Source organism: Sapajus apella, unplaced genomic scaffold (assembly GCF_009761245.1).
Source record: "Sapajus apella isolate SASKATOON/1434 unplaced genomic scaffold, GSC_monkey_1.0 scaffold7, whole genome shotgun sequence".
Taxonomy (NCBI): domain Eukaryota; kingdom Metazoa; phylum Chordata; class Mammalia; order Primates; family Cebidae; genus Sapajus; species Sapajus apella.
In genome coordinates this window covers 17,602,205-17,619,915 of record NW_022436947.1, presented here as the reverse complement: position 1 = coordinate 17,619,915, position 17,711 = coordinate 17,602,205, and the positions used below count along the sequence as shown (strand labels likewise).

General features: G+C 34.6%; 1 protein-coding gene across 1 annotated transcript; it reads right to left on the bottom strand.

The window, feature by feature from the left end:
* Positions 1-211: 211 nt before the first annotated feature.
* NDUFA5 (NADH:ubiquinone oxidoreductase subunit A5) lies at positions 212-16,275 on the bottom strand. The gene is made up of 5 exons (XM_032276119.1): positions 15,805-16,275; positions 15,433-15,477; positions 9,707-9,823; positions 4,833-4,898; positions 212-1,396 (listed from the first exon to the last, which is right to left on the bottom strand). Exons 1-5 carry the CDS (start codon positions 15,823-15,825, stop codon positions 1,295-1,297), a joined length of 351 nt encoding a protein of 116 aa, XP_032132010.1. The 5' UTR covers positions 15,826-16,275; the 3' UTR covers positions 212-1,294.
* Between the last annotated feature and the right edge of the window lie 1,436 nt (positions 16,276-17,711).

Sequence of the window (17,711 nt, the reverse complement as noted above, 5' to 3'; positions counted from 1 at the left end):
TGTTCACGTTACAGCTCTATGAGGGGAGAAGTATACTGGAAAGAAGGAAAAATACCATTTTTTCCTCATTCTAAGCAAATGTGCTTACACACACACACACACACACACACACACACACACACACACACACCCCTACAAAAGTATAATATTATCTATGAAGGAAAGAGGTATCAAGTTAAATTTAACCAAGTATTTAGAAATGACAAAGAGCTAGGAAGAAAAGGCAAAAACACATGTAATTTTATTTTTGTTTAATTTTAAGCTTGCCAACTTCTTTCCCTGAACAGCATTTGTCTTGTTTTTATACCCACCTACACTTACATTAGAAACGTACTGCAAACTACTTAGTGATTCCACTTTGAATTTATAGTTGTATGACTAAGATGTTTTGAATATAAGCCTACCCATATGCCAGATATAAATTTCAGGAACTCTTAATGTCTCTTCTTTTACAGAAATTCTACCTCTATCCTGATGTAATTAGGTTAAGAAAATTAAAAGGCTATGGGCCAGAAAACTAACTTACACAAATACAACAAAAGGAAAAGTTTTTCCAAGTACCTCTATGCAATGGGAAATATTTCTTTCAAGTACCAAGTCAATTTCTTCAACTGTACAATCTATTATACTTTGATGGTTTTCAAATATAGTAACAACAAAATGTAATAAAATTAAGACTATAAGAAAACAGAGTAAATGGTATAATTCAAATAATAACTAAAACAAAATGGCATTATGGATTTTGTAATCAATATATAACTATATATTTAAATTTTACTTTACATCCATAAGATCACAGGTAAGGAGGTTAACCAATTTCAAATTTTATTACCAGTCATTTGTGCTATTTTATCACATTTGAAAATATCACTCTTATTTTTTACCTCAAACAGCGATCTATAAATTTGTTTGGATCATAATAATTAAGGACCTTTTATTCTTCAGGATAATTTTAAAAAATGAATGATATATTGAAGATACTACTAAAGAAACTTTACTTTTTGATTATGGCCTCTACATTGAAGATTTGTAGGAATTTTTCTAATTAATTCTCAAATCTTCCCATGACGTCTCTGTTCATAGAAATATCATCTTTGAAATAATTTGTGTGACTACTTTACAAATCAAAAATGGATTCACATGACCGAATTATCATAATCACTAATTTTAACAGTTTCCTACATATTTTCTACATCAGTTTTCTTGATTATGTCAATAATATGAACACGCTCTTAATAGAACAGAATATTTAATTACATCAGTTTCCCATCAACCTACCAAAATCACTTAATCATTATATTGGCCATTTCCACTGATCGGCAGGAGGCTCTTCCACTAATGGCTCCCATGTTTTCCACTGCACCATTTTTCTTGCCAGACTTAGTTCACTTTCAGCCTGTTAATACAAATTTTTTAAAAGATCATTGGATTTTACTCTTCAACAGGTATTTATCAGAACAATCGCATTTTAACTATTAGAGTTACTATTTCATATTAATACCTCATAATCTATTCCACCATCATAAGCTGAATGTTAAGTAATTAAATTACCTTAATTCTCACAGCTACACAATCAGGAGTAAGAAAGGATATCTTTTGATGTCTTCTATTTGACTGAAATCAGCTACAGTGTTTAAAAGTTTAGTTGGTGAGTTTTTTTATCTTAATGTTTCACAAGTTTTTTGAGAATCAGTTTTTTCATCTATGTTAGTGGCTTTCAAACTTTACACACAGTAAGAAAATACGTTTTATTATGGGTTCCACAATACAAATATATAACTAAAATTTTTAAAATCATTATCTTTACAAGCAATGATATACTCTTTTTTTCTATTGTATTTTTTTAATGCTAATCACTATCCATCTAACTGATTCCATGACTCACAGTCACTTGAGACCCAGAGTTTATAAAACAGTGATCTGTGGAATGCAGAACACAATAAATGTATAATAAATATTTACTAACTGAATAAAATCCTTAATCAAATTATATGTCATTTAACTTTTCCTTTCAAACAAAACTTATAAACAAACACATTTTAAATAGCTTTTTATTTCATATTTTTTCTACAATAAAAAAGACCTATGCCAACTCTAGCCAACCTATAAGATGAATTATTAAACACCTGTTAGGATGTTAGAGAAGAAATTCAAACACAGAATAGGTGCTCAGATTATATTAGAGGTTATTATTATTCTATAGTTAAAAGATAATGCCCCATTTATGCCAGCGGTCCCAAGAGTTAATCTATGTTTACAAGCAACTATAAGAAAAACAATGAGTTAAAGAGGAGATGAATGGAAATCAGGGTAGAAGTATTACTAATGTCAAAAGAAGAAAATAATTTAAATAACGATAAAATATTTCCTAAGGATGGCTGCTTCCCTGACCACCTTCTGACCTAGGTCTCTTGAACATCCAGTGCTTTCTCAATCTCCTTCAGTGATTGTGGGGCTTGAGGAGGGGATCTAGCCCTCATTCATCATTGAGAATCAGCTATATTTCAGGAAGCTGGACCCAGCTGCACCTGGCCCCTGATGCCTATTTCCTCCTTATTCTCTGGCTTCTGACACACTGTCATACCATCCATCTAGAAATGGGCCTGTCTAGTATGTTAGCCACTACCCATAAATGACTCCTGAGGACTTGAAATGCAGCTAGTCCAAATTCAGATGTGCTGCAAAGTGTAAAATACATACCAGATTTTGATGACTTCACATAAAAAATGTACAATATCTCAATATTTTTATGATTATATTTTTAAATAACATAGATACAGTAGGTTAAAAAAATTACTAAAATTAATTTACCCTTAATAGTGGCCATGAGAATGTGGGGAACTGCACAGCTGACTTAAAAATACTTTATATGCCTTAAAACTTAATTCCATAATAAATTAATATGTCAACTAAATAAAGTCATGATCAAAGTGAAATCAGGGGTACAGAAAAGAGAAATAGGTATAGGACAACAGTATAAGGTTTGCAGCAAGTTCCCATAATACTGTATCTAGTACCATAGCCAACCTGATAAATGAATATAAAGGCTGGGAAAACAGGCCTTTGAATAACTGAAACAGTCTACATTCATAAAAAGCTGTCTGAATGCTATATTCCTCTTTTTCCAGAGCCATCTAACAATTCTTTTGATTTCGTGTATCATGTCTGTTGTTGATATACCTCCCTAATCTTCAATATTACCCAGTATTTCCTTTTATCTGCCCTTCAATCAACAGTAAGAAAACATTAGAGGGGTTATATTTGAAAAAAGATACACAAAATAAAAACTAAATAAAACAATTGAATATTTATCAGTTGCTTATAAGACAAAGACATTCTAAACCTAAAATATGGCGGTGGTGGGATTGTGGAACAACAAAATTTTACCAAATAAAAAAAATTTGAAAACCTCTACACATGGGAAAAAAAAGAAACCCATTTGAGAGGCAAAAACAGGCTAGAAAAAGTATGTGCCGACAGTGTCATAAAAGTTTAAGGCTAATATCTTATACAAAGACACATATATATAAATAACACAAAGACTAAATGACAGAGTAAAAATATTAATGATATAATTTATAAAATATAAGAATATATTTTTAAAGTTTAACCTTACTAGCAACTGGAAAAAGACACAAAACTTAATAAAAAAAGGCATGATTATTTTCCCATAGATGCTTTAAAAATAAACTATGGAATACTCAAAATAGTATATTTCCAGCCTGTTTACATCAGTAACCTACCTGTTTCTATAAGCTACCTATGATCAAAGGAAAAGAACTGAAATTCAGGTTAAACAAAACTAAGCTGCAGGGTTTGTTCTCTTGTATAAGTAGCAGGTACAGTGAGAGGTGAAGAAAATTTCCCAACAGAATAATTTAAGATTTAAATATTCTAAATGTAATTAATAATGTTAATAATTTTTCTAATCTCAGTCTCTTCATAATCATGCTTACATTTTACTACTCAATATTTTTTGTCAGGGTTAGTATTTGGCAAATAATATAGAATTAAGCTCTCAAATATACTATGCAATTGTTTTTTAACTTGGTCAAATGCTCCAAAAACCAAAACTAAAAATAAAAGTACATTTCAATTTTACAATTCAAAATGTCTGTATTTTACCCTACTAAAAATATGCCACACTCTTAAAATAAGATACAACTATATAATTTTAAACTAAGATACAAAAATACAGTTTTTCTTTCATTAAAACAACAATAATCTTGTGTTACCAATTTAAACTAAGGGCAGGCCAAGGAGAACATGCTGATTAAATTAAGAGTGTCAGGCCAGGCATGGTGGCTCACGCCTGTAATCCCAGCACTTTGGGAGGCCAAGGCAGGCGGATCATGAGGTCAGGAGTTCAAAATCAGACTGGCCGACATGGGGAAACCCCATCTAAATACAAAAATTAGCTGGGCATGGTGGCTCATGCCTGTAATCCCAGCTACTTGGGAGGCTAAGACAGGAGAATTGCTTGAACCGGGACCCGGGAGGCAGAGGTTACAGTGAGCCAAGATAGCACCTCTGCACTCCAGCCTGGGCTACACAGCAAGACTCCATCTCAAAAAAACAAAAACAAAAAAAGAGTGTCAAACTCCAGGCTTCTAACAGAAGGCTCATAAATTCATGCTATCATCAACAATACTTAATCAACATACACATTAAAAACAACACATTTTCTATATGTGATTAGTCTTACATATTTGATGAGTTGATATAAATAAGAAAATTTAGTTTTCCTTTCATTCTGAGAATGTCAGTTGTATGCCTTTTTCTAAAAATGAAAATCTGAAACCAAACACCAAAATAGTCAACTACTTCTTTACCTGAAGAATCACCTCTTCTAACTGACCACCTTGAAGTTGGTCTTCTAATTTTTGAACATCTGGTTCCTATAATTTCAAGGGGAAAAAAAATTAAACAAGCATACTATCTGAATGTTTTGATATCCTACATTTTAAAATTCCATATATAAAATAAATAATACAATTTTTCTTTCATCATATTCTTACTTTTTACTAAATATTTGGTGAAAATTCATTTCACCTCTGCTATTTTATTGGTTTTTTTTGTCAATATTGAAAAGTGCTAAATGTTTATTGACATGCTGATCAAGGGACAGAAATAAGATGTCAAATTCAGTCTTTCTAAAACAAATTTTAAAATACCACTTTGCTTTCTTATTGTTTCCTGTATTTCCTCTGAGAGCATTAGAATTAAAAATAAATGCTACCCTATTACCCAGAAATTAGACTCCTAGGCATAACACCGAACAGAAATGCATAATATATTTTTAAAAAAACATGTTTGAGAATATTCACAGCAGCACAAATTGTTGCCCCAAACTAGAAACAACCGAAATGACCATCTGCAATATAATGGATCAATTAATTATAATACTTGGATATAATACTATATAGTAATAAAAATGAATAAACTGCATGCAATAACAGATGATTCTCTTAACCACAGTATTAAGCAAAAGCCAGAGTACAGTACATACAAGACAGTACATACTAATGATTCCATTTCTATAAAATTCAAAAACAGGCAAAAAGAAGTCCAAATAGTGATTAACTTTACACGTAGTAAATTGAAGAGGAAGAAGCAAGGGTTTTGTTGTTCTGGAAAAGTCATTTTTTCTACACATTTTTAATGTACATCATTCTTTAATAAGTTTTTAAAAACAAAATTTTAGTAAATATAGCACCTAGAACATTCCATGACATGGAATTATTTTCTAGTAAATTGAGCTTTTTGAGCCAGAAATTATGCTCTTTAAATATACCCACATACATAAATAAGTCTTTGTCATTTCAGGCCATTTTTCTGGCCCATAAATGGAACAAAGAGGGAGAAAAATAAATACATTTTGTTTTTCAACACAAGATTGATATGTTACTGCCTCAGAGCATCTGCTGGATGGCCCAGGATATTTGCATGGCTGGTTCCTTCACTGCCTTTCAAATCTTTGCTCAAATAACACCTTCCTATTAATAACTACTAATAATTTATATTGTTATAGGCTAAATAATACCACAAAAGATATAGATGTATTCATTTCTAGAAACTGGTTGTTAACTTTATACAGCAAAGACTTCACAAATACGATCAAGTTAAGGATGCTGATATGGGGCGATTTTCCTGAATTATCCATATAGTCCCTAACTGCAATTATAAGTAGCCTTATAAGAGAGAGGCAGAAGGATACTACATACAGAAAAGGAAAAGGTAATGTAACCACAAAGGCAGAAATTGCAGTGATGAGACCACAAGCCAATGAATGCCAAAAGCCACCAGAAGCTGAAAGAGGCAAGAACAGATTCTACCCCATATCCTCCAAAGGAACTACAGCCCTAACACCACCACCTTGATTTGAGTCCCTGATTTTGATTTCCAACTTCTAGCCTCCAGAAACCTAATAAAATAAACTTATATGTTTTTAAGCCACCAAGTTTGTGGGAATATTACAGCAGCCATAGAAAATTAATACATATTGTAACATCCCCCATCCCCACCATGGCACATATTTTCCTTGTTTTATTTTCCTTCACTGCACTTGCTATTTTGTAACACATCAGGTACTTCTTTACTCAATTTTTACTTTTTTTTTTCTTTTGGTCTTCCATCATTGACATGTAATCTCCAAGAAGGCAAGGATTTTTATCTGTTTTGTTCACTGCCAGCTAGGCACAAGCCTCCATGCCTAGAACCACACATGGCATTTAACAGTCATTCAATAAACGTTTCTTAGTTAAATAAGTGAATAACTAAAACACAGTTCAATTCAAGCGGAAAAGAGGGGGAAAAGTAAATGAGCATGTTTAAGACAAATTATTTAACAGGGGATTAACTCAGATATGAGACCAAAAATCAAAAACAAAACAGGGAAGCTGGTCACTATTATAAGAGACTCAGGAGAGTGAAAGTAAAGAAGGCAAGGGATGTTCAACAACATTTTCAATTTAGAAAAAGCCTGTGTTAGGCGAACAATTCAAAATTTGTCTTACTGATAGTGAATAATGCGATTTTAAGTCACCAATGGCATAATGCCATTAAGCTTGATACGGTACCATGTACTGAATGCTCACTATATATTTGGGACTATACTAAGCTTTTTACATACATTACCTCATTCAGTTCTAAGAAAAAGTGTTGAAGGTGGGTAATATTATATCCAAGTATTAGAGGATGAAATTGAGACAGAGAAAATGAGCAATATGCCAAGTCACTCCACAAATTAAGTATTAGAACTAAGATGAAAATCTTGGACAGGGACGCAAACCAACACTTTTCACCAAAAATGATATTACTATCTCCCTAGTCATAATCTGAAAAAAAAAAAAAAAAAAAAAAAAAAAAAAAAAAAAAAGGTACTTTTTTATTTCCACTTTAGGCTTAGTAAATAGATATTTTATAATCATGGCAATATTCACTGAAGATTTTGTGTGTGACTCTATGCAGGGTTAAAAGTCTGTGACAATTTTACCAAAAACAGGAATCAGCGATACAACTATTATGAAGTGTTTGGGGTTGTATCTAGCCTTTTGGATAAAGAAACACTTCTAAGGAACCTTATGTGCCAGATACTATGCTAGATTCTTAGGGTACAAAGTTGAATCCAGTATCATTCACAAGTAGCTTATGGCTGGTGGAGGCATAATACAGTGTGATAGTTACAATGGAAAGGAGTAAGGAAGTTGTCAAACTCTACTTAAGAAACTAAGAAAAGATTTCACAGAGGAAGTGATGGCTTATGAAGAAAAAGAAAGAACTACCAGATAAGATAAAGGCATTCCAGGAAATGAGAAAATACAAATGAACAGAAAAAATATGCATGGAAACCACAGAACTGCCAGCAGTTTAGTACTGCTTAAGTATAGAGTATACAGTTAGTATACAGGAAGCAAAAGGATAGGATTGAGAAAATAACTAAGAGCCAGAATGTGGAGGGCTTTCTATACCATGCTAAGTAAAGACTTTATCCCTTTAAGACAATGGTTCCCAAACATGGCCATACCTACATCAAAATCATGCAGATAAAGGTAGCTAAGTAAGTTTCATACAAGCAGCTCAACATAAATCCTTAGACGCAAGCTTTGAGAAACACTGAACAGAAAATCACAGTAAGATTTTATGCAAAACAGTACAGTTGGCCCTCAGGATCTGCATCTGTGGATTCAACCAAGAATGGATTCAACTAACCACAGATGGAAAATATTTTTAAAAAAACACAATAAAAATAACAATACAGCAATTTTTAAAATACAGTATAACTACTTACATAGCATTACATTATAGTACGTATTATAAGTAACCTAGAGATGATTTAAAGTATACAAGAGGATGTGCACAGGTTATATGCAAATACCATACCATTTTATATAAAGAACTTGAGCATCTCTGTATTTTGATATCCATGGGAGTCCCGGAACTAATCCCTCATGGATACTAAGGGACAACTGTACCATCATAAGATTTACATATTGAAAAAAAAATCGCTCTATTATTGTCTGTGTGGTGGAGCATGTAATGAAATATAATTAAATTACAAACAGAACAATTAGTTATAAGGTGGTATAAACAGCAGAGAAAAGCATTTTAAAACAAGTAAGTAAAGAAGTAAGAGGGTAAACTCTTCTTTGGTTGAAACTGGCTATGGGAGAAAACAGCAAAATAAGGGAATAAGTAAAGGAAAATATAAGCATATAGTTTTTCCTTTTAAGATAGGAACAAGCTAAAAACATCTGAGGCTATTTGAAAGATGATGATAAAATGGGAGAGGCACCCGGTGCAGGTGGCTCATGCCTGTGATCCCAGCACTTTGGAAGGCTAAGGTAAGAAGATCACTTGAAGCCAGGAGTTCGAGATCAGCTAGGGCTACACAGTGAAACTCTGCCTCTACAAAAAATTTAAAAAATTAGCTGGGCATGGTGATGAGTGCCCGTGGTCCCAGCTACTTGGGAGGCTGAGGTAGGAGGACTGCTTGAGACTCGCTGTGATCATGCCACTGCACTCTAGGCTGGGTAACACACAGAGATCCATCATATAACACAATACCAAATACAATATAATACAAACTGCATTGTTTTGTTGTATACCTAAGAGGAGATAGGAATTCTCTTTGAACTATATAGTCTGGTAATCTAATAAGAAGAAATATATGTGACTAGAGTCACTTATACCTTCAGGATTTCTAAACATTATTTTAGATAATTACTAATAAGTCCATGCAATGATTGCTTGTGTGAAATTTTAACAATAGTGCAATAGTCTAGTCTTTTATTAATTGCTACTTAGTAACAGTCTAGTCTTTTGACGGTTTTCTTTGAAAAAAAAAAAAGCCCTTTTTTTGCTTTTATTATTCTCTTAGAAAAAGGAGATCAAGATTGATATATCCACAGATAAGTAGCAAAAGGATTAAATAGGGAAGAAAGGTAAAAGGAACAACTACAATGTTACTTCAAGGAAGGGCCTGATCCTAGTGTCAAACTCCAATATATTCTAGAGCCCTGCATATAAAAAACACTCACTAAACAAGAGTTTGCTGAATAAAAGGGAGCAAAGATGGGAAAAGAGCACTGAAGGAAGAAGAATAGAAGAAAAGTGTATAGAATATACAAAAAATTAGGAACCAAATTTTTTGGTTAAATGTTACACTGTATACCACAAATCCAAGAAAACTGATTTAGCTACTTACCGCTTTAACCATAGCCAGCTTCTCATTTATAATCTGTTCTGTATATTTTCTATATGCTGCATTTTTAGGGATATCCTCAAGAACATCAAGAATCTTTGTGTACAGTATTCTTAGCCTCTGAAAAGACAAACCATACAAATATCCACAGGTTAAAATACTACCAAAGACTTAATGGAATAAGACTTATAGACAAAACAAATAAAAATCACTTCTGTTTTTTTTTTAATTAACTCTTCTTTGCTGTGACTTCTTTATGTCTGTGCCCTATCTAAATCCTTTACAACTTAGGAAAAACCTATATATAAATGTGGGAACTTTCTGTATTTTCTACGTATACCAAGTTCTAGATAAGTCAAGTGTATGATAACAAGTAGAAACAAAACTAACTTATTGCTAATGACCTTTTTGGAAATCAAATAATTTACTAAATCAGTATTTTTCTTTCTCTCTTTCTTTTTTTTTTTTTTTTTTTTGAGACAGAGTTTCACTCTTGTCGCCCAAGCTGGAGCACAATGATGTGATCTCAGCTCACTGCAACCTCTACCTCCCGGGTTCAAGCGATTCCCCTGCCTCAGCCTCCCAAGTAGCTGGGATTATCGGCTATAGGTGCCCACCACGATGCCTGGCTAATTTTTGTATTTTTAGCAGAGATGGGGTTTCACCATATTGGCCAGGCTGGTCTCAAACTCCCAACGTCAGGTGATCCGCCCACCTCAGCCTCTCAAAATGCTGGGATTACAGGTGTGAGCCACTACACCCAGCCTGAATCAGTATTTTTTTTTTTTTTTTTTGAGACGGAGTTTCGCTCGTTACCCAGGCTGGAGTGCAATGGCGCGATCTCGGCTCACTGCAACCTCCGCCTCCTGGGTTCAGGCAATTCTCCTGCCTCAGCCTCCTGAGTAGCTGGGATTACAGGCACGCGCCACCATGCCCAGCTGATTTTTTGTAGTTTTAGTAGAGACGGGGTTTCACCATGTTGACCAGGATGGTCTCGATCTCTTGACCTCGTGATCCACCCGCTTCGGCCTCCCAACGTGCAGGGATTACAGGCGTGAGCCACCGCGCCCGGCCTGAATCAGTATTTTTCAAAGTGAGGCCCTAGGTACTGAAAATTCTCTTAACTTTTTTTTTCAATTTTTCTTATTTGAATTTCTGTACAAATAAACATTTACATATAAGCATTACATCAGTACAATCAAATTTAAGTAAATACAGTCATAATACTTCAGTGTTCTTGATTCTGATTATGAATGTGTTATGACATAAAGTCCATATAAGAGGTTCAACAGAAAAGTGGCAAGAGAATTGAGTCAATGCATAGCATGTTTTGAAGCACACTGAACTTAAACTTCAGTATAGAAGTTAATCCCTTAGTAAGAAATTGTTTTGACAGACCCTTACAACAGTCCATAAGTAGTAAATACATATATCATGAATTTTTATTTTTTCTTAATATTTAATTTTAGATTTAATTGTATGATAGTCACAGAAGCTAATACCTAGTTTAATTCACACACACACACACACACAAAATTTTTAAGGGGCTTTCTAAGAATTGTTTTTTTTAAAAAGCAATCTGAATATTTAACCATTATTTATTTATATATTTATTATGATGTTCTATAATAGAGTTACTTTACTATACTAATGTAAAGCTTGTCAGATAACCCATAATCAAAATTGTATGAGTTTTTAAGTTTTATTTTTGACTAACACAAAATAATTATACGTATTTATGGGTTTCAATGTGGTGATTCAATACATGCATGTGTTGTATAATAAGCAAATCCATCACCTTAAACGTTTTTCTTTGTGGTGTGAACATTCTAAATCCTCTCTTCCAGCTATTTTGAAATACAGCATACATGATTGTTAACTATAGTCATCCTACTGTGCAATAGAACACCAGAACTTATTCCTCGTAACATTTTATCCACTGACATGTGGGGTTCTTTTAACCTCATTTCTTCTTAATTTTAGAAAAGGATATAACAGTAGAAAGCCCTGGTAAAGAGACATGGGTTTTAAGTATTTATTCCTTTTCTATTTCTGCAACCATTGTGTGCAGATATAACTACTGGAGCCGATTAACAGTCATTTGTGCATTCTATTTTACAGCATACTGTTTTCATTATGTTCTATAAAAAACATCAAGTCATCACAATTATCATGTGTTCCCTGCAGTCAATACACACAGATAAAAAGAAGAAAGTACATCACACATAATCCCAACTCCCTAAAACACCTTTTTAATAATCTAGTTATTTTTAACAAAATGTTTTACAGGAAACTAAGGCAGGAGGATCACCTGAGGTCAGGAGGTAGAGGTTGCAATGAGCAGAGACTGGGACACTGCACTCCAGCCTGAGCAACAGAGTGAGACCCGATCTCAAAAAAAAAAAAAAGACAGAAAGAAAAGAAAAAGAAAAAAATATATATTTTAGCAAAAAGAAAAGTAGATTTACATATTAAAGTTTGGTAAGTATATATTTTATTTTTATCTTCCTACTATAAATATACAATACATATGCAATTTTTTAAAGTATCTTAATGCAAAAGTTTTAATCTGATTTAAACTGTTAATTTATACTTTTATTCTTATCCTCTCCAATTTAAATATATAATGCATATACTAGTTTTTAATATAGCATTTTAGTTAAGTTTTAATCTTATCTAAAACTCAGGTTTTTAATTTTAATTTTAATTTTTCCTAACAAAAATATACCAGTTTCTAGAGAAATACAGATGAAAACAGGGAATGCTTAATATAGAACAAATAAAAGAAAAAATGTTATGAATAGGGTAGACATTTAGTTTATCATCCAAACTTGGACACTTACATCAGTGAGACAATAACTATTAATCATTACGCTAAAATACAGTTATAAACCAGAACAGTCAAAACAACAAGACATGATCCCTTCAAAGTACAAGTCTTTCAATAATTGTAAGTATACAAACGCTTCTCTTAAAGAGCAATTTTTTTTTTCAATAGAAAAATGTGTGCAGTCTTAATAAGGGAATAGGGGAAAGCAAAAATAAATAGCAGATAAGGTATAAGTCTGCCTTTCTTCATGGTCCAGGATACACAGTCCTCCTGCACAAATAACTCACAATCTTCCTGTGCCCAGCTATCACCAGACCCTCGCCTGATAGGAAAATGCAAGTTAGCTCATTGCAACCAAGGGGTTATCAGTACTGCACAAAGACTTCTTCAGCACACAGCACAAGCACCATCTTTTAAGATCCCCAGCAAACCTTTGCTACTTGCAGTCAGCTCCTCTTTTGCTGCTTTGCCAGTAGCTTTTTTGCAATGTATTTTCATACTTTCTCTAATAAATGTGCCTTTCCTTACCTCAACTATCTCGGTAAATTATTTTTACCACCACTCAACCAGCCCCAGACAGTCACTACTAGTGGGCAAAATGTACTTAGTACTCCCATGCACAATACTACACTGTTTGCATATAAAGATAGGCTGGACATGGATCACACTCCAATACTTTTAAGGTGCTATAGGGTATATTTGTCTGTTCTCATGCTGCTAACAGAGACATACCCAAGATGGGGTGATTTATAAAGGAAAAGAAGTTTAATGAACTCACAGTTCCACATGGCTGAAGAGGCCTCACAATCATGGCCGAAGGTGAAAGAGGGGCAAAAGCACATCTTACATGGCAGCAAGCAAGGCAGCGTGTGCAAGGGAACTGCCCTTTATAAAACCACCAGATCTCATGAGATTTCATCACTATCACAAGAATAGCATGAGAAAAACCCTCCCCATAATTCAAATACCTCCCATGACATGTGGAGATTATGGAAGTTACAATTCAAGATGAGATTTGGATGGGGACAGAGCCAAACCATATCACAGGATAAGATACAGAAGAAGAAAAATAATAAAAATGATAAAAAGAAAAAATAAGTTTGTTGTTTGGCAGGGATGAGGAAATACATAGAGCAAAGAGATACTATAATACTTAGCAACAGTTAAGGGTGTGCTAACCAGAATCTAACTGCTTGAGTTTATACTGGCTCTACTCCTTAGGTGCACTGGACAAGTTATTTCCCTCTCTGTACCTTCATTCCTCATTTGTAAGACGGGAATAATAATACTACTGCCTCATAGGATACATATAACTTAGAACAGTACCGGGTACACATTGTTTCACTAAGTATTGGCATTATTTTTCTGTAACAGAAGAATTCACTTCAGCGAGACCAGAGAAGGTTCACATTTCAAAAAGGTAGCATTTAAGATAGACCCAGAGGGATGACAGATCACAGAAAGTTAAAGATGTTGGAAAAGGCAATTACATACAGAATACATAGAATTGAATGGCAGAAGATACAGGGAAGTGGTATATAGTTCTATTTTCTTGAACTGTGCTGTCCAAAACACTAGCTACTAGTTAAATATGTCTACTGAGCACTTGATATGTGGCTAGTCCAAACTGATAACAAACTTTGAAAATTTTGTATGAAGAAAACACTATAAAATATCATTAATTTTTTTGATTATATACCTAAATGGCAATATTTTAGATGTGTTAGGGTAAATAATTAAATTTTACCTTTTTCTTCATTAAAAAATCAGTCCAAGATAATTTTAAATTACATACAAACATGGCTTACATTTAAGGCTCGAATATTTTTTACTGGACAGCATTTGGTTAGAATACAGTAGCTCCCCCTTGCCCATCTGTGGTTTCATTTTTCAAGGTTTCAGTTACTAATAGTCAACCTCAGTCAGAAAATATTAAACATGGAAATCTGTTATCAGTGTATAGGCGGTATTTAAAACCATTTTCTATCTGGATTTGCTCTCTCTTGGTGACTGAGTACAGATCCAAAAGAAAAGAACCAAGAATTAAATCCCAAATAACTCAAATTTTAAAGCGGGCATAAGAGAAATAACCAGAAAAAGAGAAAGCCAAAGAGTAGGGGAAAAAATCAGAAGACTGGGAGTGTCCTGAAGCCCAGTAAAGAAAGCGAATGATGGAAAAAGTGTCAAATATGTCAAAAAAAAAAAAAAAAAAAACACTACTATTAGGTCAATGAAGGTGAGAAATATGAGCTGACCCTTAGATTTGGCAGCATGGAGATAACCGGTGACCTTGAAAAGAGCAGTTCTCGCCAAAGGGGACTGAGTGCATTCAAGGATGAATAAGAAACTGGAGAAAATAGAGATAACTCTTTTATCTATAAAGTGAGAGAAATGGTGCGATTATAGAAGGGACAAGAAGGATCAAAAAATTTTGTCTTTTTTTGTTTGGTTTTTTTTTTTTTTTTTTTTGACAAAAGCATTTGTGAATACAGATGGAAAAGACCCAATAGAAGAAAAAGGGGAGCAGTACCTTCGTTAAGCTCAAATACATATAATCCAACGTACCTAAGCAAGAAACGGTGAGGCGGGGAGAAAAGGTGGAAAATGGAGATAAAAATTTGAGACGTCGCTGATAAAAGCATGTAAAAGTGAAGCCACGAGAATGGAAAAAGCCAACAAGAAAACTCGCTTAATAAAGAGGTCACGGCAAAAATGAATAAATAAAAATGTGACATCGGATGAACGAAGTAGGTGGATAGCATTTGTTTCTCAAGAGCTCACGCGGGTTTTAATTTAGGGCTTAAAATACCTGTATGCCATTAATCTTGCAATAAGCAAAGAGACAGGGATTTGGTTTTCCTTGGGAACTCAGGAACGAAGAAAGAACAAAGGTACATACCTCGTGTGGAGTACTGCACACAGCCAATCCCACAAGGCCAGTGGTCTGTTCAAAAACAAAACACGATTCATGCTGCTTACTACGGTTTCCATACGTTCAGCACGCTAAGAAAATACAAAACCACGAATTCCCCTGGCTAAAGCTGGTCTAAAGCCAGCTGCTAGTCTCTCAGTCCCGCTCGTTTGGAGCTTTTTCTCTGACTCTCCGAGCGGAACCACTAACCTGTCTTATCGGGTAGGGCATACAGAACGAGTCCGCTTAAAGTTTCGCCAAGCCTGCGACAGGTAGGGTCAACACCCGCGGGAAATGGGGCTATCGTGCTGTCTACCCCCACGGACTAAATTCCAACAGTGACCCCCCCATTCCGCTCACCTTCTTCAGCACACCCGCCATGACAGCGCCGACGAGTCGATGACGCACAGCCCTCTGGGAACAAAGATCAGACGTGCTCAATCGACTACCGAGGTCGCCACACTGTCGCACTGGAAACAGCTTAGCTCTACCCACTCAGGATCTCCAAAGGAGCAAAGACTCTGCTCCGCCCATACTAAAAGAGAAAAATGGACGCTTGCGCCATGGGCCCAAGCCTAAAGCTAAGCTTGAAGACGACTGGGGAAAGGGTTTTCAGGTGTCTGCTGCTGTCCCTGACAATGCTTACAGCTTGCCCAAAGTTTGAGGGAAACATCCCCAACTACCAAAAAACTCCAGCCGCCGTAGGAACCTGCACTCTGTTTAACCGCTGATCCATTTCTCAATCTTCCTTTCTCAGTTTAGTAAAATGAGGATAGTAACGGAGCTTGAGCATCCTCTGAATTGATCTCCCAGCAGTAAAAGTTAGTTCTTCGCACAGGAATATCATTATTCTCTGTGTCTTACGAACCAAAGCCGTATGCAGTGTGAGGTCATTTTCCATCGCTGTTTTCGATTTCACTGGCTGAAGTACATCATCCATTTTCTCATTTTTCCAGTTGAAGTAATATCAGACCTTACCACGTTTTCCTACCTCCACAAACACTGAGCACTCACTATGTGTGAGTTACTGGGGCATAATTTCTAAAATGGGATTTCACATCCTGCAATTCACGTAATAATGAATAAGGTGTGTATTACTAATTTGGTAACTTCTAAAAGAAGTTGGTGCAAAGTGTGATGGTAGCAGGGAAAAGGAAAATAGCAGGGAAAAGAAAAACTAAAAAGTGTGGGTGCCTGGAGTTAAAGAAGGCATTTTCTAAAAAGTCAGTAGGAGAAAACAAATTGAGAAAAACACAAGTACAAAGGAAAAGAGGTTAAAAATGTATCTATAAATTCCAGGTGAATTTATGTGAGTGGAAAGTTGGATTTGATAAGGTAAACAAGTTAAGATCATGAAAGGTGTTGTTTGCCATTCTACAAATTTGAATTTTACTTTGTAAGGAATGGGAACAATGATAAGACTTTTAAGCTTCCAAATGACAACATCAAATTTGTGTTTCAGAAACACAGACAACTTTAGCAACAGTTGAAGAGAATGAGTTGGAAGAGGTGAGGTCTTTCATTAGAGACGTGAGACTAGAAAAAAGAAAACTAAACCAAAAGCAAACAGAAGAAAAGAAATAATAAAGATTAGAAAAGAAATAGACAGAATATCAATAAAGAAAATCAATGAGACCAAGAGTTGTTTCTCTGAAAAGATCAACAAACTTGGCAAATCTTTAGTGAACTTTTGTTTTAAAGTGAGAAGTTTGCAACTCTTCCTTTCACATGAACACTTAAAGGCCCTTGTAGCATTATTAATTGGCCTAATTTCAACATTGTTGTATCTCAGGGAATAGGGAGGCCAGAGGAGAGGGAGAGAGAGAACAGCTACTCGATGGAGCAACCAGAACACACATACATTTAAGTCATATATGGGTGTTGTTTGTTGAACTCTAAGACACAACACTAACATTAAAGATCAGTAATTACAGATCACCATAGTAGATAAGGAAGAAGTTTGAAATACTGTGAGAATTTAGCAAAATGGGGACACAGAAGCATGAAGTGAGTCAGGCTGTTGGAAAAACGGTGCTAATAGACTTGCTTGTTACAGAGTTGCCACAAGCTTTAAATTTGCAAAATATCTGCAAAGTAAAATAATATAGCAAAGCACAATAAAATAAGATATATCTTTTATACAGTACATATATATTATCACAGTATCCTAGAGCCAGTAGTAGTTATCAGCCTAGTAGCTGTTATCACAATATCCTAGAGCCAGTATACGTAGAGGAGGCTAAATGATGAGGGTCCCAGAGCCACAG